Source organism: Lepidochelys olivacea (assembly GCF_965140295.1).
Source record: "Lepidochelys olivacea isolate rLepOli2 genome assembly, chromosome: 24".
Lineage (NCBI taxonomy): Eukaryota > Metazoa > Chordata > Testudines > Cheloniidae > Lepidochelys > Lepidochelys olivacea.
Window position 1 is genome coordinate 10,399,315 of NC_140434.1, and position 23,798 is coordinate 10,423,112.

The 23,798-nt window shown below is 50.8% G+C and overlaps 2 protein-coding genes across 2 annotated transcripts; both read right to left on the reverse strand.

The window, feature by feature from the left end:
• Nucleotides 1-429: 429 nt before the first annotated feature.
• LOC311512588 (intelectin-like protein) lies at nt 430-13,572 on the reverse strand. The gene is made up of 8 exons (XM_084613870.1): nt 13,463-13,572; nt 12,239-12,302; nt 11,627-11,776; nt 9,452-9,699; nt 8,917-9,075; nt 4,745-4,865; nt 3,117-3,220; nt 430-707 (listed from the first exon to the last, which is right to left on the reverse strand). Exons 1-8 carry the CDS (start codon nt 13,511-13,513, stop codon nt 555-557), a joined length of 1,050 nt encoding a protein of 349 aa, XP_084469996.1. The 5' UTR covers nt 13,514-13,572; the 3' UTR covers nt 430-554.
• Nucleotides 13,573-16,156: 2,584 nt separating this feature from the next.
• Nucleotides 16,157-17,515, reverse strand: LOC311512161 (interferon-inducible GTPase 5-like; the record flags this gene model as incomplete). Its single annotated transcript, XM_084613219.1, is given in 3 exon segments — nt 16,157-16,477; nt 16,623-16,631; nt 16,634-17,515. Coding segments are annotated over 3 exon segments (1,212 nt in total).
• Between the last annotated feature and the right edge of the window lie 6,283 nt (nt 17,516-23,798).

Below are 23,798 nucleotides of genomic sequence, written 5' to 3' on the forward strand. Positions count from 1 at the left end.
GATCAAAGGAGGGTCCAAGAACTGACTTGAATTGGTGACCAGACAGGACCTGTGGCAGGATCTGAAGTACTTAAAAACCTGACATGGTCACCCTGGGGGCAGTGGTGACCACCAGCTGAGCTAGACCTCGGATATGTCGTTTACTGGGTTCAGAGATGTTTGCTCGGAAATGCTTTTGTTGTGAATAAACGGGACTTTGCTTTCTGAAAGCTGGCTGGTCACTGCCTAACCCAGCCATGGCCCGGCAGAGAACAGGGCCGCAGATGCTGAACTGACCCCACCTCTGCTGAGCTGATCATTGTGAATTGCAGCCTCAGGCCCCGCTCTGAAGGCAGGGGATGGCAGAATCCAGCCCCAAGAAGAGTGACAGCTCAGAACCTCTCAGCCCCCTCTGTGTCTCAAGGGGAGTAAATCACGCTGAGACCCCAGCCCACTTCACATTCTTTATTTGCATCACAGATGTCTACAGCTGAGGCCATAATTCTCCTCCCAGGGAGCAGCTTTGGCTGGAGCCAAATAGCATCCTTCACTGGGTCACGCCAGCCTTTCCAGACTCAGCGGTAGAACAGCAGCACTGCGGATTCAATCATCTCCTTGGATACGCTCCAGTGCTGATGGGTTCCGTAGCCGTTCCAGTCAAAGGCAGGGAAATCGCCGCACTGAATCGGGTTCCCTTCTGGGAAGAACCCTCCTCCACCTATGCAGTGCTGGGGAAAGAACAGGAGTTGCCAGGCAGGAGCAGAGCAGGGGCCCATCCAGCTGCTCTCCTGTCTCCAGGCCAGTGCCAGCTGCTTCAGAGGAAGGTACAAGGAACCCTGCTATAGCCAGTTGGCAAATAATCTGCCCACAGAGAAAGTTACCTCCTGACTCCCTGCAGTCAGAGGTCAGCTAATGCCTTGAAGCATGAGGGTTTAAATCCCTTCCTAACTCTTGGGACCAGAGCCTCCATTGCCCTGACTCTTGTGCAGTCATTTACCCTTGTGCAAAGTGGGTTCAAAGTGCTCCCAGATGCCAGCGTTTGCCACTCCCTTTGTACTGGTGTGAACATTTGCACAAGGGGCAGGGCCAGTTTAGACCATTGGGTTTTGTTGTTGTTATTTATTATTTGCATTGCAGTACTGCTTCGGAGTCCTAGTCCTGGGTAGGCTCTCTGGTGCTAGGTGCTGTACAAACACAGAACAAAAACATGGCCCATTCCCCAAGTTGCTCACAATTTATCCCTTACCATTGGAGTTTGGGGGAGACCTGCACTGGGAAGGTTGGCAAGGGCCAGAAAGCCTGATGAAAGAATCCCTGCGGGAGGTTCTCTGGCATGTGCTATGCAGAAAGTCAGACTAGGAGATCCATCATACTGACCCTTGTGGCCTTGTATCTGTGGATCTGTGAAGGCACCAGAGAAGGGGCTGCTGGGGAAGGGGCTGCATTGGTGTGTATCACACCCTAGAACAGAAATCAAGTCTTGAGCTGGGGAGGCAGCATGGCCGAGTAGATACAGCACAAGACTGGGACCCCCCTTAAATAACCTTGTGACCCTCTGCAATTCCCTTTTTGGGTCTGGACCCCCAATTTGAGCAATGCTGGTCTCCCCCGGGAAATCTGCATAGTACAGGGTAAAAGCCCACACAAGATCAGCTTTCACGGGGGAGATCCGATTTCACAGTCCATGACACATTTTTCATGAGCATGAATTTGGTAGGACCCCAGCTACACCTCCGAGCCCCATAGACCTCTGTGGGTCTGTTGGATCATATTAAAGAAGTTCTGTATTAAAATCACAAATGAGTTTGATTCCCCATTGTTTAAATTCCAGGGTATTACTAATTAAGAGGTCTCTTGGTTTTTGGTACTGTTTCTCTCCCTCTATGTGTGAAACTTGCAAGCTGCTAATTGTGTTAGTACATTCTAAGACAGAGTCTGTTCTCAAAGCAATTCTTTGTAACAACAACCACTCACACAGAGAGAGACTCAAAGCAATACTCTGTAACAACAGAAACAGCACCCAGAGACTCGCCGCCCTTTTATTGTATTCATCTCGCTTTGTTAACAATTGTGATTAAAATAGAGATAGATGATGTATGTGGATGGATGCTTGGTGTGGATAATAACTGAATGATCAGGGAGGTGCCAGCCTAAGAATCCAGTGTCCATCGGCTGAAGAAGGCGTCAAGTGGAAATAACCAGAGGATCCCCGGAGGGCAGACTGGAATCCACCCAACAGCCTCAAGAATGGGAGAACCAAAGAACAAGAAAACATCTGGCAGCACGGAGCCGTCAGGAATGTGACATCTGCTGATTGATTCAGCAACAGCATGATGAAGCAATTCCCATAGACTGGCATAGGAAGAAATGCCTATAAAAATGGACTCTAGAAAGTGAGAACTTTGGGGTCTGATTCTGCAAACCAACTTCCAGGAGCATCAGATGTGCATCTGACAAGGCCCTGCTCCCTCCTCATGTCCAGGCCACTTGGCCAGTGGCTTGGCATGAGCAACTCTAAGGCTGGTAACTATGATAACAACCTTACAGAACCTATGTGTGTGTGTGTCTGTGTGTATGTATGAATGAATGTGTGAATAAATATGAGATTGAATGGAATGTTATAGCTATAACTAATTGCTTACTATGACTCTTACTGTATTCACAATAAATGTGGTATTTTGCCTTTTCCCCTTTAATAAGATCCTGCTGGTTTTTAATTTATTGGTATAACAGGTCAGGAGCAGACGGTGAGTGGGTTTGATTCACTCTTGGCTACCCATGGCAGATGCTTTGGCTGCAGGCCTCCTGCTGGCAGAAATTACACCTGGGAAGACTTCCCAGTGGTGCAAAGTGCCCACAGCAGCTTCTGACATCAGAGCTCCTGTGAGCTGTTCCCTCCCAGCAAGTCTCCCCAGAGGAGAGATTTATCATCCACCCCCTTGGCCTGTCCTGGGGGATGATTGCCTCCACGGGTACAGCTGTCCCTGCTGGCACAGGGGGCACAAACTGGACCTACCCTGCGCCAGTGCCGAGCTAAAAGCAGTTCTTTTGCAGCCGGCCAGCTCTGGCAGTGACCCTCGGCAGCCCCAAGGCTGATCTTGCTCCCCAGCTAACCCCCACGCTGGCCAGATACTCACATGCTCGGTGTTACAGCCGGTGACTTTCACCCCAGCACACAGAGCCATGGCCGCCTTCTCAGTGTTAAACACGCGGAACTGGATGTAGCCGGGGATGAATTCAGCTGGTGACAGAAAAGGGCAGGTCAGGACCATTGTTTGCTATGGAGAGGCAGAGAGAAGGAACAGTGCGCCGATCTCAGTCAGCCCCCTTCTGTAAGTCCCTGTGTGTGAACTGGGAATGCCCGGGGACTACGGATCAGGAACTCCAGACCCAGAGATGATCGGGAATTACCAATCTCAGCTGGGCTGGTCACAGCTCTGTCACTTGCAGGGCATCTTTACCTTCCTAAGAGCTGTTTTGTGTGCAGTTGCCATGTAGCAAGTTAAAGTGGGGAACACACACCATGCTCTCTCCTGGGGATTTTCCATTTGCTCTCTCTTGTTTCATTGTTTTCCCTTTCTCTAAATCGGTGATACTCCGACTGCAGCTCGCCAGCTTAATTATTAACCCGTCTGAGTCATTAACCAGTCAGGAGGCTTTTACTGTGTTATTAACCAGTTAAGTTGTCAATTGGCACTACGTTATTAACTTCTTTGCTGTGAGAATAATATATAAATATTTTGCCTTTCATACTGTTGAAATATGACTAGTAGTATAATAAAGGAAACAATGAATTCACACCCCTGGGCTCTTTTGGGTAATGTTGATCACCAATTTGACTCCTGAATCTGTGAGGTCTGAGTATCACTTCTCTAAAACGATCCTCCAGACTGGAACAACAGGCCCAGGGATTAAATTCAGAGGGAGCTGTCCAGGGCAGAGCCCTGGTAATTATTTTCAACCCCCCTGGAGCTTTTATAGCATGTTGTGGGTGGGGAGATGTGGTGGGGGAGGCTCCGGGAAATACTCCTCGGGGAATTCTGTGGCACTGTGCAATGCAGAATTTTGCAGAAATTAATGTTTTTTGAGCAAAAATTCCTTTCCCCCACAGAAATGGGCTGCAGTGCTGCTGGCTACCAGTAGGGGCTGCTGGATCCAGCCTAGCCCAGCTCGCCCACAAAAGACACTGCCAGGGCAGGGGGAGAGAGCTAGAGGGTTCCCAGCAGCTAAGGGAAGGAGACAGCGCCCAGGAAACTCTGTGCAAGCCCTGCCTGGGACCCAGCATTAGCTTGTGTCTCCCTTTGGATCCCTGGGCTCTGAGGAGGAGGGGGGGCGGGTGCCTGGGCTGGGCGGGCCCTGCAGCTGGGCTCTGAATGGTAGGGGGTTCGGGTATACTGGCTGGGGGGGCCTGCGGCTATGCTCTGGGAGGAAGGGGGTTTGACTGTCTGTCCCCCCGGTTGGGCTCTGGGGGACAGGAGGTAGAGAAGCAGGATCTGGGTTGTCATAGGGGTTTCTTTGAGTCTCTACTCGTGGGGGAAATGTTCGTGTTTCTGTATTGTTGCAGACATACTTGCTGACAGGTTTTTTGAAATAAATTGCCAAAATAATTGAAACGGGCGTGATAAGTAAAATTTGCAGAATTTTAAAATATTGTGTGCGGAATTTTTAATTTTTTGCACAGAATTCCTCCAGGAGTGAGAATTTAAGCCCAGGGCAGGGCTGTGCGGCGGGAGAGGCAGAACCGCACGCTCACTGCCAGACTTACTTCGGCCGTTTGGAGAGTAATAGTTGGCAGTTTTCTGGGCATCGCCATAGTCGTAGATGACGGGCACGACGGGGCCATTGTTGGTCTTGCAGACACCAGCGCCGTATTTCACTGGGTATTTCTGGAAGACACAAACGCAGTGACAGTGTTTCCCCCAGGAATTGAAATTAGGGGTGTGCGTTTCAAATGTACGGTGGGGAGGGGAGTCAGGGCTGATGAGGGGTGAGACCATGAGGGTGAAGGTGGGCTGTGTGGCACCATAGTAAAAACTGTTTCATGACCATTTTATTAGATTTTAAAATCATCACACAAATTAAAGTTGGCTATTCAAGCCTTCTATGAAGCACTATGTCTACATCCTTCTTGATTTCTTGTTATAATTTTGCACAACTCAGTTAATGAACTTCTTGAATGCAATGCATTCATCTTTGGTGGCTTCTCGTGTGTCTGGTACTTCCATTCCTTCAATTGATATGCTCATTACTTCATTCACGTGATCAGGCAGAAGGCGAGTTCTTTCAAAACACAAAATTCTGTTCAATGATGAAAGAGAACGCTCAACTGTAGCTGTTGTGACTGGGCGTAGCAAGAGATGAATTCCTACTTCTTTCAGCCCAGGAAACATAACATAAAGATCGGGTCAAGCCACTAGTGATGATAAAAAAGAAGTTGAAGTCAAATCTTCATTCATTTCTCGTATGATATTCTACTCTTTGTTCAAATTCTCTGTTCTGTCGTGAGCACATGGCAGCCCCATTGCTGGTCGTGCCTCACTCCACTCAACTGTCCGTGTTTTATAGGACAGGGATCTGTAAAAGCTCCAAAGAGGTTGAGTAGAATCTAGAAGTTGCTGTTGTAGATTTAAGAATCAAGTCTGTGTACTTTTTCAGTTGTCTTAACAAACACTTCTTGTCCTCTTCACTTAAGGATTCAATATAAATGCCTTCATTAGTCAACTTCTGAACTGAAGTCTTTGCTTCTTCCAGTAGTTTTTCAATGGATAGCTCTCTGATTGATCCAAATGTAGCTTCTATTGCTGGACAAAGATCTACTACTGTTGTAGCAAATGCCTGGATGGCATTGTTAAATGACCCAAGAGGTTTCAACAGTAGACTTACAAGAGAGAGAATGGCAATAGTCTTCTCTGAACGTAGAAGCAAAAGTAATCCACCAACCTCACTACTTAGATCCATCCCATAGAATATCAGGGTTGGAAGGGACCTCAGGAGGTCCATCTAGTTCAACCCCCTGCTCAAAGCAGGATCAATCCCCAATTTTTTTCCCAGATCCCTAAATGGCCCCCTCAAGGACTGAATTCACAACTCTGGGCTTAGCAGGCCACTGCTCAAACCACTGAGCTATCGCTTCCCCAATCTTGGTAGATACTTTCCAAAGCCAGTAATAATGGCTGGAGTAATTTTAAGACAACAGCCAAGGATCGCTCATGAGAAAGCCAGAGGGTTTTCCCAGGTTAGACTAATTTGAACTTCAGTCCCAGTGTATCTTCTATATTTTCCAAGATATTCAGTCTTTTTGGACTCTTGCTGAAAAAAGAATATAATAAAGACATTAAATGTATAGTTTTTTTTAAATGTCTTTTGAAGGGTCTGCAGCTCATATTAGCGCTACTTGGAGTAGATGGCCTCTGCAGTGTGGACAGCAGGGACTAGGGTTACACCTTTCTCTGAGCAAAGCTTGTGCTCCACCATGTCTTCCAGAGAAGTTTGCAGCTCCATCAAATGCACAAGTAGCCATCTGTTTGGGGTCCAATTGACAAGCATTTAACTCTTCTAAGATGTGGGTTGTCCCAGATGTACCCAATCTGTCTTCTATAACTTGAACATCTAAAAATGCATCTACTGGCCTATGACTGACATCAAGATAATGTACACAATGACTTAATACTTTATGACCATTTGCACTGGTGCATTCATCAGCCATGTATGCAAATTTTTTGAATGTGGTGAGAGAGTTCTTCACTTTTTCAGCTGTTGAGTCTTTCACTGTTGTACAACATGCATCTAGCCCGTCTGTTGAGTTTCTTGCAGAAAGATAGTGAGCGTTTGCTGGTCTTGTTCGGAACCAGTGTTCAACTTCAGGATGAACAAGCGACAATGCACTTAACATTGGCCTCCAGTTTGCAGTGTGTGGTATCTCTTGTCTAAATAGAAAGTATGATGCCACAGCCATGTTTGTTCGCATGAACTGTGTTGTGTCTCCAGCATTCTTAACAGCCTCATTAACACTCACCAGTTGGTCAGTGGAGACTCAGAATTCAGAGGTGCTTTCACATGAGTTCACCTCCCAGGTGGGGGGCAAGAAGGCACCTTGCTCGTTCCTCCAGCTGCTCACTGTTCGCTCTGGCCATGGCCACTGTTGTTCGTTGTGCCACCATTGGCTCCATCACTCTGTTGCCAATGGCCCTGCACCGTCACCTTCTGCTGCCACCTGCCACTGTGACCTCTGCGAGTTGGTCTCTTGAGGTTCCAGCCGGCTCTCAGTAATTCAGCTGAGCTCTCAGTGGGGGAACCTCTCTGCTAGAGCAGACTGGGCCGTCTCTTCCACAGAAACACTGTCCCACAGCAGGTCTAAGCACTTAGACCTGATTCTCAGTGATTTCAGCTGTAGTGATCACTTAACAGAACAAAAGACTCTCTATGGAGCCTAATCAGCTCTGTCTTTAAACAGTGGAGAGGGGAAGATCAAACAGTACTTGTGACTCAGGCAGACCATCAAGCAAAACACCTGTTCCCACCCTCTCTCTTGATGCCCTCAATCGGCAGAGGCTAAGTACAGTTCTACTGCCCTTTACTCAGACAATAAGAATAACAACATTTCTTTACCCCCTGCATTCAAGTGATTTGTAACCCAACCCCAGCCAAAATCTATCACTTGGGCAACACAGCTCTATTTGCTGGATACCTAGGTAGGTTAAGTGTGAATGTAAATACAAGCTGGTCCGGAAGCCTTTCTGCCCAGCTCATCAGTAGCTGTCAGGGAGAGCTCATTTAGACTTTTGTTTACAAATCATAATTTGAAATTATTAGGTTGGCCAACATCACCAAAATGAATGCACTGACATGGCCATAAAAACAACAGCTGTATAAGGAAGCTAGTCTGTGTTCATACATTTCAAATCTATTATACTTTTTCAGATACACGTATTTTATCATACGCTGTATATGCTTTTAAAATGTGTATTAATGTTTCAATTTCAATTCACATTTCCAAACAATCACTAAATTGGTAACACTGCATGTAACTAGTTCACAAAACTGGGGGCAGGAGGCGTGTTGGGGAAATTCAGGAGGGGTAAACACCCCCACAGCGGGGGTGTAGGGAAATCCCTGCACAGCGAGCATCCAGTGTTAGTTTCCATCCCTGTGTCAGGGCAGCTCCAGCACAAACAAGGCAGCCTTGACTGACACATGCTCGCTGGGTGATTTGTTCTGTCACGGCTGCTGCTGCTCACACGGACCAGCCCTGGGGCACAGCAGTGATCCCAGCAGTGGGCAGGGAATTCTGGCATGTCAAGGTGCCATTTGGGGTGGATTTATCGCAGCCTGTTTGGGGCAGGGACTGTTGTTCTGTTCTGGGTCCGTGCAGCCCCTCGCACAGTGGGGCCCTGGTCTCTCGGGAGTCTGCTAGGGGCTGGCACAATGTGGGCAGTAAGTGATAATAGGTGAGAATCACCATCTGTCAAGCCCCATTGCCCACCAGTCTGGCACTGAGGAAATACCCCTGCTAGGACGCCTGAACCCCAAAGGGCTCAAAGTTGGGTCGAGGGCTTGGTCTAGCACCAGAGCACCTGTGTTCACTGGCCCCCCATCTCCAAGGTGTGAGGTGAGGTCAGTCTCCGTGGACCGTTCAGCCTCTCTGCTGTGTCTGTCAGCACGTCAGTGCCAAGGGGGTGGCGGGTTTGAGACGTGAACACCAGCAGTTGTCTGAGACCAGCCAGCTCATCTCATACCAAGGTCACAGTCAGATTCCAAAGGCCTGTGCCGAGGAGAAGGCTCCTTGTCCCATTATCAGCCCCTAGTCCCCCAGCATGGAGCGCTTATAGAGTGTTGAGGGTTTGCCCACCCCAGCTCCTCCATCTACACTGGGGCCAGCAGAGCCACCCAGCCCCTCCTGCACATGCCCCTCCAAAGCCCCCAGCCCAGAACCATCACCTGGTAGAGTTTGAAGAGGTTTCCCCCCTCTGAGGACAGGAAGCCAGTCTCAGTGTGGTACCTCAGGATGGACCTGTTCTTCCATTCTTTCAGGGGTGTCTTGTTGGTTACATGCCACACGGACAGGTCCTGGGATTGCAGATCGTAATAACCGGGGTTCTGAAAAGTGAGGACCCAGTTGAAACCTCTCAACCCTGGTACTTATCCAGACCCCCCATGACCGGGGCACATCACCAGCTGTGGTATATTTATTGTGACACCCGTCCTGTGAGGCAAAGAAGCATCTTCCCCCATTGTACGGGGGAGAACTGAGGCACAGAGACGAGGTGACTTGCCCTAGGTCACACAGGGGGCCTGTGGCAGGGCAGGGAATGGAGCCCAGGGCTACCAAGCCTTATGCTAGTGCCTTGACCACTGGGCCATCCCTCCATATAACCCCCATGCCGGTGTCCCCCACCTCCCCATGTGCATTCAACCACTAACACACCCTCTCTCCCCAGCAGGGAGCTATTGGCCATGGAGAAGGGGATCCCACCTTATAGTCATCACTGGTGGAGCCCACCGCAGAGCCGAAGGTGTTGTAATTGGCCCAGTTGCCCTCTCCCTCTGGGTAGTTGCTGTTGCTCCCCTGCTGGCTGGACCAGCGATCGCCTGCGGTGCACTTGCCATAGGCGTTGTTCTCGTGCACGCTGGCCACCAGGGTCCAGCCGCCCCCCTTGGTGGTCATGTCGCAGAAGGTCTGGTAGGTCTCGCCATTCTCGGTGCGCAGGGTGTAAATCCCATCTGCAGGGAGCGGGGTGGGAAGGGGGAGCACCGAGCTGGTCAGCCAGGGCCGGGGAAAGGCCCCCTCGGAGCCAGCCATTAAATGGGAAACACGCCCAGGTGAGGAGCTTCTAGTGCGCTGCAGCAGGACGCAAACCCATAGTCACTGGAACAGGACGTGCCCCTGCACCCGGGAGCAGAGCGGCCCGATTCCCAGGGATGCTAAAGCCCCCTTGGCAGCGGGAAGTGAATGCAAATTAAAGGAACTCCAAAAGGACAGGGTGATGGGGCCTGAGCCTTTCCACACACGAGCTGAAGCACTTTCATGATCCCGGTGTAGTTACAGTGCTACAACTCCTTAGTGTGGACACAATTTATACTGGCTTAAAGGGGGTTTATACTGGGCTAGGGGAAGGGAAATAGACTATCCATGTCTAAGGCATCTTTCTCCCAGTATAACTGTGTTCACACTGGGCCAGGATTGGTATCAATATATCAGGAAAAACCATCCCCCGGCCTGACACAGTGACACCGGGACAGATGCCATGCGCAGACCAGGCCTAAGTGTAACTGAGAATCAGGCCCAGGGGCAATTTGTACTAAGGAAAGGACCCAGGCCTCACTCAGAGCCCCCTGCCCCTCCTGCTGTCCATGTCCCCACGCTATGTCCCTCCTTTGGGCCTGAGCCTGCCATGACTCGATCTGGGGGCTGCACGATGGGTGGAACTGAGCCAGGCAAAGAGTCTGCCTCCCACTAGCTACGCCCGGACTGTCAAAGGGGCTGAGCACCTGCCCTGGCCTGGATGTCACCTGGTGCTGGAGGGGCTCAGCTCCAAAAGCAGCCTCTGTCCTCCCTGTCTGAGTCCTGCACGCCCTTCCTCCAGCTGAGACTCACACCACGGTCCATGGGGGAAGGGGAGGGGAGATTTTCAGAGGCACACACTGGGCAATGGGAGTTGGGTGCCTCTGTGCCACTTGTGCCTCTGAAATTCTCTGCCAGGGGAGACCAGCTGGACCCTGATAAGGCAGCAGGAGCCCTGACAAGCTTTTCTCTGCCGGCAGCTGCTGTGCGTGGCAGGGGCCTAAGCAGCAGGGCGCTGGCAGACAGCTGAGGTCTCGTGTCACTCGTTTGCATTGTAAAAATCACCAGCGGGGCAAAGACAGCCTGGCACCTGCCCCAGCAGGAACAGGAACACTGGCCGGATCCATTTCAAAGGCTTATTGGGCTATAAATTGAAGTTTCCTTCACCTGAGGAGACAAGGAAAAGCAGAACCTGGGACTCATGAGGATCCTGACTAAGAAGTAGCCAACCACTGCTGGGAAAGGAAGTTTGGTCGGGAAACACCTGGAACAAACCTTGTGAAGTTACGTCTTTGCCGTTAGAAAGTGTAGTTTTACTTTTGTTTGTTGGGAGCCCTTTCTGTCTGGAGCCCGTCTACGGGAATTCATTTAAAACCTCTCTCGCTTTACTCCAGTCAACTGGTTTGACTGTTTATCTAACCCAACCCCGTGCTTTGACTGAACTGAGGTGCTTGTTAGCTCCAGTCAAGATAGTTCCTGTCCTGTGCAGTGCTAGGGGCCGTGCACTGTGGAGAGACGTCTCCACAGAGCTCAGGGGCCGGAGTTTACTGAGTTACTGGCTAGGCGAGGTTTAGGCTGGGAGAGCCCTGAGAAGTTTGCTGGCAAGGCAGACAGGCTGGAGCAGAAGGGAGCTGTCAGCTGCAAATGGGGCTGGCAGAGCTTGCCGAGTGTCTCACAGCCAGCCCTGGTAATGCGGTTCCCCACTTTGCCCACAGGCAGACAGGTGCTCCTGCTCCCAGCACAGAGCTGCGCGGGTGCATCTGAACTGACTGGACCCAGCTGTGGCCTTTACACTGGGTCTGGAGAAGGCACCCAACAGAGGCAAAGCAGCTTCTGCAGGTCTGGGGATGTCGCCTCCGCACTCACCTCCAGCCTCGTCCCACGTGGCTTTAATTTCCTTGCAGCTGCAGGGCAGGCTCTGGTAGCTCTGGCCACTCTGGGAGCAGGACGTGTCTTTCCAGTTGTCCAGCAGGTCACGGATGGCATGTTTCAGTTCAGCAGCACCCACGCTCTTGGCTGCACAGGGGGTGACTTGGGGTTAGTTAGGAGTTTTCTCTATTATTATGTATGGGGCCAGAATGGCTTCAGAGTGAAACGTTTTATACTTAGATTGTCAGCCATTAGGGGCTGTTCTGGGTTTGTACAGCGCCTGGCACCACAGGGGCCTGGTCCAGGACTGGGGCACGTAGGCATGACCGTAACACAGAGTAATAAAAGTAATACCTTTTATGTGCCCTCCTCTGCAAACCTGGGCTCCAGGATATGGACAGAAGAAATTCACTGGAGCAGGTTCCTTGTGAGCTAGGGGTGGACGGAGGCTGCCTGCCAGTTAGGGTTGTTATTGCCTCAATTGTGTATCAGCAAAGGCTTCCCTGTAGCAACCCCGCCCAGATCGTCCCCTGCACGTATCACCCGAGAGGCAGGGTCAGAGTTTGGGAGAATTATTTCCCAGAAGAGGAAAACTAAACAGCCACTTACAGCAAGGGGCCACCCTGGTCACTGAGATGAGCAGCAGCAGGAGAGCGAGTTGCTTCATTATTGACTTTGCAGCAGGAAAAACAGAAAATCATCTGGTTAATAGCCAGGCTGGTGCTAGTTAGTGTCACAGAACAGAGGGCGGGGGTGGCTCCTCCCCAAATCTCCTGCTCCCAAGGCTGTGGGCAATGTTGGCTCTCTGCATAACCTGCCCATGGCACTAAAACACCCTGCAGCCCTTGAGTTCAATGGGGTTTTGCCAGAGTGGGGATGGCCTTGCAGTGACATCCTTGGAGCAGTTTTCATCTTCAGAACGCACTGAGGGCTCAGCGATGGCTCAGTGATGGGCTGGTGGGGTGGGAAGCTCAGGGGAGCTGTGCTGGGAGAGGAGCACCGGGGGAGTGCTTCTTGGGGTGCCGGGAGGAATCCAAGTCTCATCATGTGCACAGAGCAAGCCCTGACCCTGCACTCCCTCTGCTAACGGAGCCTCGCATCGCCCCTGTAGGGTGGACAGGTCTCGTTATATCATTTTGCAGATGGGAAAACTGAGGCAGATAGAGCCTGACCTGAAGCCCATTGAAGTCAATGGAATGCCTCAGACTGGCTCCAGTCAGCGCTGGGATCAGGTCCAGAGAAGGGAAGCGAGGGGATCAGAACCCAAGTCCCAGCTCAGGCCTTTTTCTAGGAGTCTCTCCCTTTGCTTTGCAGCAGAACTGGTGCCCGCACATTTCACTCATGCTGTGGAACCTGCATGCCCACAGCCCGGCCGCACCGTCACGAGCCCAGCCAAAGGGCCCTGCCACACAGCTACCCAATGCGAGAGGGCGGCTTGTTAAGGCTCAGATCAGGAGAGCTGGGTTCAATTCCCCTCTCTGTCACTCACTCCTTGGGCAGGTGATGAGCTCTCTCTGGGCTCAGCTCCCCAGCTGTAAAATGGGTGAGAACTGTCCCTACTTCACTGGGTGCTCTGAGGATAAGCCCACTGAGGCTCATGTGTGCTGGGGAGCCAGACGGACCCATGCTGATGCTGTGTAATAATAATGCCCAGTGCTGTTCATGAATGGATCTCAGAACACTTTACAGAGCAGCTCAGTAGCATTATCCTCATTTTACAGATGTAGAGAAACCAACAATGTCTTGGGCTTTTTAAAGCTACTATTTGTCCTGTTGCTATATTGCTACGTGACATCACTGAGGAACATACTAAGGGGAAGGCTCAGGACTCACCTGGTCCCTCGTTCCAGTGTCGCTGAGGGGTCTAACTGCAGATTTCAGCATCAGAAGCTTCTGACCAGAGAGACAGAGCTATTTCTCTGTTGCACCAATCGCAAATCTAATATTTATACAGAGTGGAGCCACCCAATAAAAGCAAACACTACTTACAAATACCAGAACTCTCCAGCCACGTATGCAGAAGCTGGGCAGAGGGTTTCCAGCAAAAACACTAAACAGGGTCAGATCTAGTTCATGTTTTAGGTACCTTAGAATCATAGAATAGAATCATAGAATACCTTAATGTACAAATACCAATGTATTGCCCTTCAAAACAGCCTCTTCCAGTCCAGCCAGGAAACTCCGGGTTGATGCACTAGTACGTGACAGGCCTGACATTACCTCATTATTACTGATTATTTGCATACTGTGGCTGAGTGTTGATTCAGGTGGTGGAGTTGAATGCTCCTGATGAAGCCAAGAAGGAAGTTGGAGCTCTGTAGATCCTCCACGGCTATAATAACAAGGCAGGTGAAAGCAGTAACTTTGCTATTTAGGTTTCATTTAAACAGTGTCTCTGCCCTTTGTCATAGCTCTGGAACAGTCCCTGTAAGGACTCCTTCAGTGCACCAGACCCACTTTAGGGACACACTCTCACTAGGGGAAGCCACCGAACCTCGGAGCATCCCTGTGTCACACTGTGAGCTCCGTTCCGCGAGTCCGCCTGAGTTGAACACCTGAGAGAGACTTGAACACCCAAAGGGAGCACTGCACCCCCATCTTCAGCATGTGCAGTGACTCTCAGCCAGCATGGTGAAAGCAGCAGGGTTTATTAGCTGTCTGGAACATAGCATGGCAAGTCCTTGGTTAGCCAGAGAACAGAGAGTTACAGCCTGGTCCATCTGGGTCAGCCCAAAGCACAGAGCCCTCGGACCCCACTTCAGTCCCAGTGCAGGAGCATCTCTTGACATTCCCATTGGGCGCCTCTTCTATACTTTGTTTTTGTTCCTGGCAGTAGTGCAAGTATCCTAGAATCACAGAATCATAGAATATCAGGGTTGGAAGGGACCTCAGGAGGTCATCTAATCCAACCCCCTGCTCAAAGCAGGACCAATCCCCAATTAAATCATCCCAGCCAGGGCTTTGTCAAGCCTGACCTTAAAAACTTCTAAGGAAGGAGATTCCACCACCTCCCTAGGCAACGCATTCCAGTGTTTCACCACCCTCCTAGTGAAAAAGTTTTTCCTAATATCCAACCTAAACCTCCCCCACTGCAACTTGAGACCATTACTCCTTGTCCTGTCCTCTTCTACCACTGAGAATAGTCTAGAACCATCCTCTCTGGAACCACCTCTCAGGTAGTTGAAAGCAGCTATCAAATCCCCGCCTCATTCTTCTCTTCTGCAGACTAAACAATCCCAGTTCCCTCAGCCTCTCCTCATAACTCATGTGTTCCAGTCCCCTAATCATTTTTGTTACCCTTCGCTGGACTCTCTCCAATTTATCCACATCCTTCTTGTAGTGTGGGGCCCAAAACTGGACACAGTACTCCAGATGAGGCCTCACCAATGTCGAATAGAGGGGGACGATCACGTCCCTCGATCCGCTCGCTATGCCCCTACTTATACATCCCAAAATGCCATTGGCCTTCTTGGCAACAAGGGCACACTGCTGACTCATATCCAGCTTCTCGTCCACTGTCACCCCTAGGTCCTTTTCCGCAGAACTGCTGCCTAGCCATTCGGTCCCTAGTCTGTAGCTGTGCATTGGGTTCTTCCGTCCTAAGTGCAGGACCCTGCACTTATCCTTATTGAACCTCATCAGATTTCTTTTGGCCCAATCCTCCAATTTGTCTAGGTCCCTCTGTATCCTATCCCTGCCCTCCAGCGTATCTACCACTCCTCCCAGTTTAGTATCATCCGCAAATTTGCTGAGAGTGCAATCCACACCATCCTCCAGATCATTTATGAAGATATTGAACAAAACTGGCCCCAGGACCGACCCCTGGGGCACTCCACTTGACACCGGCTGCCAACTAGACATGGAGCCATTGATCACTACCCGTTGAGCCCGACAATCTAGCCAACTTTCTACCCACCTTATAGTGCATTCATCCAGCCCATACTTCTTTAACTTGCTGACAAGAATACTGTGGGAGACCGTGTCAAAAGCTTTGCTAAAGTCAAGAAACAATACATCCACTGCTTTCCCTTCATCCACAGAACCAGTAATCTCATCATAGAAGGCGATTAGATTAGTCAGGCATGACCTTCCCTTGGTGAATCCATGCTGACTGTTCCTGATCACTTTCCTCTCATGTAAGTGCTTCAGGATTGATTCTTTGAGGACCTGCTCCATGATTTTTCCGGGGACTGAAGTGAGGCTGACTGGCCTGTAGTTCCCAGGATCCTCCTTCTTCCCTTTTTTAAAGATTGGCACTACAAGTAGGGTGGTACTCTCCAGTACAAGATTTACAGTTTGCACCAGTGTCAGTGAGAGGAGAACCAGATCTGATATTTGAGGTTTAAAAAGCAAAGTAACAACTGCAACAGAATCTTTAGAAATTCATTGCTGTATTTTCTATCCAGCTAGGGAATGAAATTCTGACATTTGGTAGGAAGCTCAGGGGATTTCCTGGGGATGTCGGGGTCCTGTCTCCACTTCCCTCCATAGAAGGTGTCTTGATCTTTCTCTCTCCTCCTCTCTGGCTCATTTCTCAGCATCCACCTCGAAGGCTTTGATCAGCACCCTCTGGACATTGGCAGTCACCTCATCCATGAAACTCCTCAGCATCTTGTAAGTGGTAGCAAAAGACAGTGCTCCAGATGCCATGGAGTCCAGCACAGGGACAGAGCGCAGCACCTCCTTGGATAGCTTTGGCACCTTGCCACCTGCCTGAATCAGCAGCTGCACCACCAGGTTTCTGGAGATCTCCTTGGACAGTGGTGCCCTGATAACAGCCTTCATCTGTCCCACCGGCTGCCCCACTTCTGCCGCCAGCTTCTCCAGAGAGTCATCGTCCAGGCCGACCTGGCACAAACCCTGTTTTGCAGGTCACTTTTAATTTCACTTCTAACTCCGTGGTTAGTTAATTAAGGCTCATTAAGAGCTTGCAGACGCTCAGGTGAAATGGACGGTTTAAGTGCAACGTTATGGTTTGAAGGAGAAGAGTCACTAACTGTTTTAGTAACCTTGCAGGGTCCTGGCGAGGACGTCCACATCGCAGGAGATCAGGAGCCCTGGGATGGGCGCGGCGTGGACACCGCATGCCACAGTGGAGACCAGCCACATCTGCTTCAGCATGGCAGCCTTCTTCTTCTCCAGGATGTGCAGGGAGATGTTGGGCAGGGCCATCAGGAAGGCATGCTGCTTGTGGTGGCTCAACTCCCTCTCCAGCGTCTCCCCCAGGAGGTGGAAGTCGTACTTGCTGAAATCAAAGGCTGAGAGGAGGAAGACCTGGGGTGAGCGAATGCCTTGGGCCTGCAGACCCTCCAAGCAGTTCTGCCGGATCTCCTGCAGCACCCCCACCTCACTGTAGCTGGATGGCCGGCGCCTGAGGGAGGAATCCAGGTCCACGTCCACCTTGGAGTGGACAAAGTAGAAGCTCTTGTCCATGGCCTGGATGTGGCAGGCCAGAGCAGCGTGGTTGGTGGTGAAGCGCTGCGAGGCGATGATGAAGAAGATGTCGTAGCGTGAGAAGCCGACCTGTTCCAGGTAGGCGTCGGGATGGAAATCGGGTGTGCCGATCCCTGGCAGGTCCCAGATGGTCAAGTTGGGGTACTGGGGATGCTGGTATGGAGTCGGCTCCCTGGTGGTCTCCACCACACCGGTGCAGGCGGCACCTGCATCCTCATCACCCAGGCCCCGCAGGGCGTTGATGAAGGACGACTTTCCGGAGCCGGTCTCACCCGTGATGCCCACGTCCAGCTGGATGCTCTCCAGCGACTCCAGCATCTCCTGCAGCCTGGAGGCCACTCCGGCGAGGTTCCCCTCCTCAAAGGCAGCTTTCAGGGCCTCCAGCTCCTCCCTCGACAGCTTGATGATGCCCTCACTGCTCTGTGAGGCCATGTCGGCTCCGGCAAGCTGCTGCAGCCCCTGCCTTAAAGAGGGAAAGGCCAGTTCTTGTGTGAGTTCCTGGGAATGCTGAACGCTGAAACCCTTGTCTAGGTCTTTGTCTCTAGGCAGCTCCTCCCAGAGACCCAGCCCCATCCTAGCCTCCATCTTCTCTGGCCCAGCCAATGGCACCCCTCTGACCTCCCAGAAATCCAGCTCCCCCTCAGCTGAGATTCCCACCCAGGCCTCCATCTCCTCCAGCCTGGGCTATCACAGCTCCTCCCTCTTCCTCGCTTCCAGACCTCCACTCAGCAGGGATCCCCCCTCCCAGCCTCCATCTCCTCTGGCTTCCAAGAACATCCAATGCCAGCATGGGCTGGCTTGGGGGAAGGGCGTGGGCTTGAAGCAAGAGCAGAAGTGAAGCCATTTCTGCTGCACCAAATTGTCATGTGAAGTAATGAGCAAGGAGGAACTTTTCACCAAGGCCAGTGCCACAGAATGGGGCAGAGCCATCAAGGAGGAAGTTGGTGACTCCCAGTGGGGCTGAGAGAAGATGGAAACTGAGGCTCGGACTGGGCGAGGATCCCTTACTCTGACAGTTACATTATCAAAGGTGAACGTCCCACCCTGATCTAACCACTAGACCTCACTCCCCTCCCAGAGCCGTACATCGAACCCAAGTGTCCTCATTCCCAGCCACTCAGCTCCCTCACCCACCTGCCCTCCCCAGGGAGCTCTGAGTGCAGAGATGGTTCTGGCGAGGGTTGTTTAATACACCAGCAGGGAACAGGCTTCTTCCCACACCTCAGGGCAAGTTACTCTCATTCCCACTGGGCCGGCCTCTGTCCCCAGCTCTGCCTGAGGGTCCCCCAACATCTTATCCCCAGGGGTGTCTGCCACAGGATATGATCACATCTTATAGCCACATGCTGATTGGCTGCCTGTGCCTTCTTATGTGATGTCACTGGCTGTGGTGCCACCAGACTCATCACTGATTTGCATAAAGGGTAACCCTTCGCCCATTCGACATAAAATGGGTATCCCTCCGCCCAATATGTGCATAAGACAGGACAGAGCAGGGAAGGTACAAACAAAACAGTTAGTGACTCTTCTCCTTCAAACCATAACGCTGCACTTAAATCGTCCATTTCACCTGAGCCTCTGCAAGCTCTTAATGAGCCTTAATTAACTAACCACGGAGTTAGAAGTGAAATTAAAAATGACCTGCAAAACAGGGTTTGTGCCCCACGGGGCTTGTTTCCTGCAAAGGGGACCCACTCCAAGGCTCCTTTCCCCTGCCAGAGCATTGCAAAGAGGCCTTGGTGTAATGGGGAATCAGGCCCTGGATGGTGAGAAGATGCCTGGCAGCGCCCAGGAGCCACAGCCGTGGAACAGGACCCCATGGAGCTAGGCGCTGTACGTTAGTTATTAGGTGCATTACGGTAGCACCCACGAGCCCTGGCCATTGACCAAGTCTCCTCCTGCTGGCATAGGGTGTGTCTACACTGAAGCACTTCAGCAGTGCAGCTGTGCGACTGTAGCATTTGAAGTGTACACATGGGTGGCGGGTATAATAGGTTAGGGGAGTTTTTGCTTTATTATGCCACATGCAGCTTCCGGGGTGGCTGAGGAGGCAGTGTCTGCTATTCAGTTTCCTGGGTTCATCAGTCATCTCCCTGGACTCCAGAGAGATTACTGCTGAGCCCCAGAAGCTGAGTAACACATACCAACTCCTCAGCTGCCCCAGAACCTGTATGGGGCATCTCAAAGCTTCTTCAGACAAGAGTGAGAGGCTTTTCCTGCAGCGGCTTGAGCTCTGGGGAGGGGAGGTGTGGCACGGCTGTGGCTGGCCCAGAGCAGCTCCAGGCAGGTGGGCGGGGGTCCTTGGGGCACCTCTGGGCAGTGTGGGGGAGGCTCAGGGCTCCGACTGCGGGGGAGGGGCCCGGGCGGAAGGGCAGAGCCGGGGGCTAGCCTCCCCTAAGGGGGGCTCCATTGGCCACCCATGAGTGTACACAAGCCCTTAGTTGGCACAGACATTGTGTGTTCAGGCTGGCGATCTACTTACCTCCCTAATCCTGTTTTACAGGCCTCCCCCACGTTAATTTGGGGGGGAGGGATAGCTCAGTGGTTTGAGCATTGGCCTGCTAAACCCAGGGTTGTGAGTTCAATCCTTGAGGGAGCCATTTAGGGATCTGAGGCAAAAATTGGGGATTGGTCCTGCTTTGAGCAGGGGGTTGGACTAGATGACCTCCTGAGGTCCCTTCCAACCCTGATATTCTATGATTCTATGATTCTATAATTGCTCACGTCAAGTCTGGCCTACACTCCAACGCCTTTTCTTTACTTTTCTTTTCTTTTCTTTATTAGCGTTTCTTTCATTGGCACCAGAGCCCTGCCTTTCAGTGCTTTCTTTTTCACATTCATCACCCAGCAAGACATACCCGAAAGCACAATCGTCTCAATCCTTTGAATGACCAAATGAACCCCTCCTAGCGTGGGCCTCTATAAAGGTACGTATAGCTATTCCCATATGGGAAGGGGAATCAAATAGACCACTAGAGGGCACCTTTACATTAGTATACACTAGGCGTGTCCCTGTATAACTCTTCTGGTGAGCGGGCCGCTTCTACCCCAAGAGTTATACAGAGCCTCAGAGTGACCAACACTGGAGTTGAGAACTGACCGGTCAGCCACACACCGTATTTGGAACGGGAAGTATGCACTCAGGCAGCAGCCGGGACAGCAAGTACAGTACAGTCCTGTGTTAAAAGTAAACTACTTAAAAAAAAGGGAAAGCAGCGTTTTTCTTCCGCACGGTAAAGTTGCGAAGCAGTCACGGTTCAGCTGTAAACTTTGGAAAGAATAATGACAATGTTTTGTTCAGAGTTACGAACCACCTCCATTCGCGAGGTGTTCGTAACTCGGAGGTTCTACTGTGCCGGGACAAGAACTGTGGACAGACCTGGCCTGAGGCCAGAGGTAATTAAATTACCTGTGAGACCTTATGCTGAGCAGTGCACACACGTGCATCCTGGGCGTCAACCCCTCCCTCCCACCAGGAGCACTCAGCACTGGGCTCAGCCTCTGGCAGGACAGGGACCTGCGCAATGCAAGGGGAGTCCCCGTGACTCGCAGAGAGGGAGGTTAGATTAGAGAGGGGAGCATATGAGAGGAGAAGGGGGAGGGGGCCGACTTCCCATTTCCCCTCACTCTGCTCACACTTCGTGTACCAGTGGGGAATAGGATGAATCTGGCTGGGGACCTGCAGGATGCTCTGTCCAGGGTTAATAAGGTTCCCTCTAAAAGGCGATCACTCAGAGGGGTGTGGGTGTTGGGGGTGGGGGGTGCATCCTTTTGAAACTTGTCCCTAACAGCAATATCCTGCATTTATACGCCACCTTGCATCCTAAAAGGTATGAAAGGACTTTGCAGATTGCACGCATAAACTCTGGGGTAGGACACAGCAGCTGTTAATAGCACAAAGCAACACTGCACAATGGCTTAGGACAGAAAGGGATGATGGATCCTGTATCCAATTTAAACTATTTCAGGAAGCTGATTGCAAATTGCCCAAGGTGGAATATGGCCAGGACACTGACTTCATATCCCCTCCTCTTGAGAAAAATCCTGTTGGCTCTTTAATGGGAATTGCAAGTGATCCAGACCTTGATTTCATCCATTAGGTTCATGACACCAAACCCTGACACCATGCTGGGCTTTTCTCCAGTGTTGACTCAGAGAAAGGAGCCTGAGTCACTCCTTCCGTTTCCAGTACCAGCTGAGTTTTCCCTGGGGGGGTCTCACCACCACATTAACTTTGTTTTGCTGGTGAAATCTGATGAGACTGCAGCCCAAGGCTGTACTGCTGTGAGCACAAACAGGGGCAGGACCTCTTTAAGGGACTGATTTGGCTCATCTTGAAGTCAGTGCCAAAGTTCCCATGGACTTTAATGGCAACAGGATTGGACCCTTAGTCCTTGACCAGCCAAATGGTCCCTGAGCATGGGCGCTCAGTCCTGGCACAACATGTTAAGCAAGTTCTCTGGAGTCTGGCTTACAGACCTGCTGCCTGTGGGAGCTACTACTCTGACTCAGCAGCTCTGCAAGGCTGGAGAAAGGCAGCGGGGAGAAGATGAATGGACCTAGGATGCCAAGCCTTTCCCAGGCTGGCTGAGTCTTTCGTGATTACCACTGGTTTGCATTTGGTTTGACAGCTCCAAGCCAAACATCCTGTTCCTGTAACGTTATCAGAAATGAAGGGGAAACAAAAGTAATGCAGGGCCTGAAATAGGCTTCAGTGAAAAAGCCGGAAGAGAGCTTTGAGCAGGCAAAGTGACCACGATTTCCTGTCTCATTCTGGCCCTGGCATGTTGGTCAATTTTGTTGCTCTGCAGCTGAGTATAGACACATGAAGCAGGCCAGGAAATTCCTCCTGACTGTCAATTAAAAGCAACTCTTCAGTGCCCTCAAGAAGGATATTTTGGATGGGTGATTTTTCTCGAAGTGACACACCCCTCCCTCTTTAAAATGAACTCCAACCTCTGCTATTTACTGGTCCAAGCTTTCAGATGCATTTATTAAGAGACAGAGCAAGGTTTCCTTCCATCTGATGCTCTTTGCTGAAATGGGAGAGGATGGTTTAGTGATCTAAACTCCGAGATCCTCTGGAATTGCAGGTTCATACTCTGGCCACCAACTCATCTTAGTCTGTCCCAGCCCTCGCTGCTCTGCATGGACATGACAGCTCCCCTGGCTCTTTTGTGTAAGAGGAGCTGTGCTAGCCCTTCTGTCCTTGGGGAAAGTTTCTCTTCCCCCCTGATTTGCAGCATGCTGTGCTGCTCTCAGTTGACACCCTCCACCCCAGAGGTGACTGCATGTCCAGGGGCCTATAAGAATGTGGTATGTCAAGATCTTTGGAATAAAAGGCATTCGAGAAATGTACTAGTGCATCATTATTAGGAGTACCTGGTCCTGGAAGGATACCAGGGAGGAGGAGTGTGTTATTTGTATAGTGCAGTAGCTCCCAGAGGCCCCATCCGGAACATTCCTCCTTCAGCTAGATACTGTACAAACACATATGAAGACACATCCCTGTCCCAAAGAGTTTACAGTCTAAGGCAGCGAGGGTAGCAAAGGTTGAGTGACACAGTAACGCACATCCATTGCAGCTGTATATCAACCTTCATTTGACAATATTACTTTTAATTCCAGCATCATCTCATGAATGAGACTGCGGCCTGTCATGCTAACAGGTCATGCTCATTTGTGCTCCTCTGTCTCTCATAATTTGTATTGCCCTCTTGTCTCATAACCCCACCCCACCCCATGTAGACAAGCTGTTAGATTGCAAGGTCTTTGGGGCAGGGACTGTCTTTCTGTTCTGTGTTTGTACAATACAGTCCTGCTCCATGACTAGAGCCACATTCCGCAATGATACCACTAATTATCATTATTATTACTGTATTAACTAAGTGCTACCTCCCCTCATGTGTCACTCTACTCAGCCTCCCTGATTTTTTGTAGGTATAGTGGGAGGGGTGCCTGTGGGAGGGATTTAAAGGAGACATTAGTGACTTTCCTGCAGAAAAGAAGGTATGGGGACATTTGTGCAAAGAGCTGGGAACAAGATGGATGGACCCGGCCCCATAGGCAAAGCAGAGGAGGCCAGAGGTACTGCGAGAAGAGACAAGAGCGAACACATAGGTCTGCAAAGGGCCTTGAAGACGAGCACATGACATCTGGATTTTGACTGCAATGAAACGTGGTGTTGATATATTCAAAGAGGGGGTCAGAGCAGAAAGCAGGCAGGCGATCACAGCAGCTGTGTTTTGAATTGGTTGAAATGGGGCGATGTGGGACTTAGGGAGAGGAGGTGGTTATAGACAGATGATTCCCTGGTTTCTTCATTCCCTCTGAAGCACCTGGTGTTGGCTGCTGTTGGAAGACAGGATACTGAGCTAGGTGGACCATTGGTCTGACCCAGTATGGACATTCCTATGTTCTTATAACAAACCAACCAGGCTCTGGCGCAGGAGTGGATGATGGGTTTGGCTGTCTGAAAGAAAAGGAGAAATCTTAGAAATGTTCTGGAGGGAGAAGCACCAAGCTTCAGACACACTGAGATGGATGGGACAAGAGAGAGGAAGGAGCTAACGGGAGACAAGGAGGAGAGTGATGTTCTCAGCTAGGACAAGTTGGAAGAGATCCAGGAGATTGGAGAGGAAAGAGCAGAAGTTCAGTTGAGGCAATGTTATGATGAAGCTGATAGCAAGATCTCCTGGGAGCAAGGTCAGAGTCA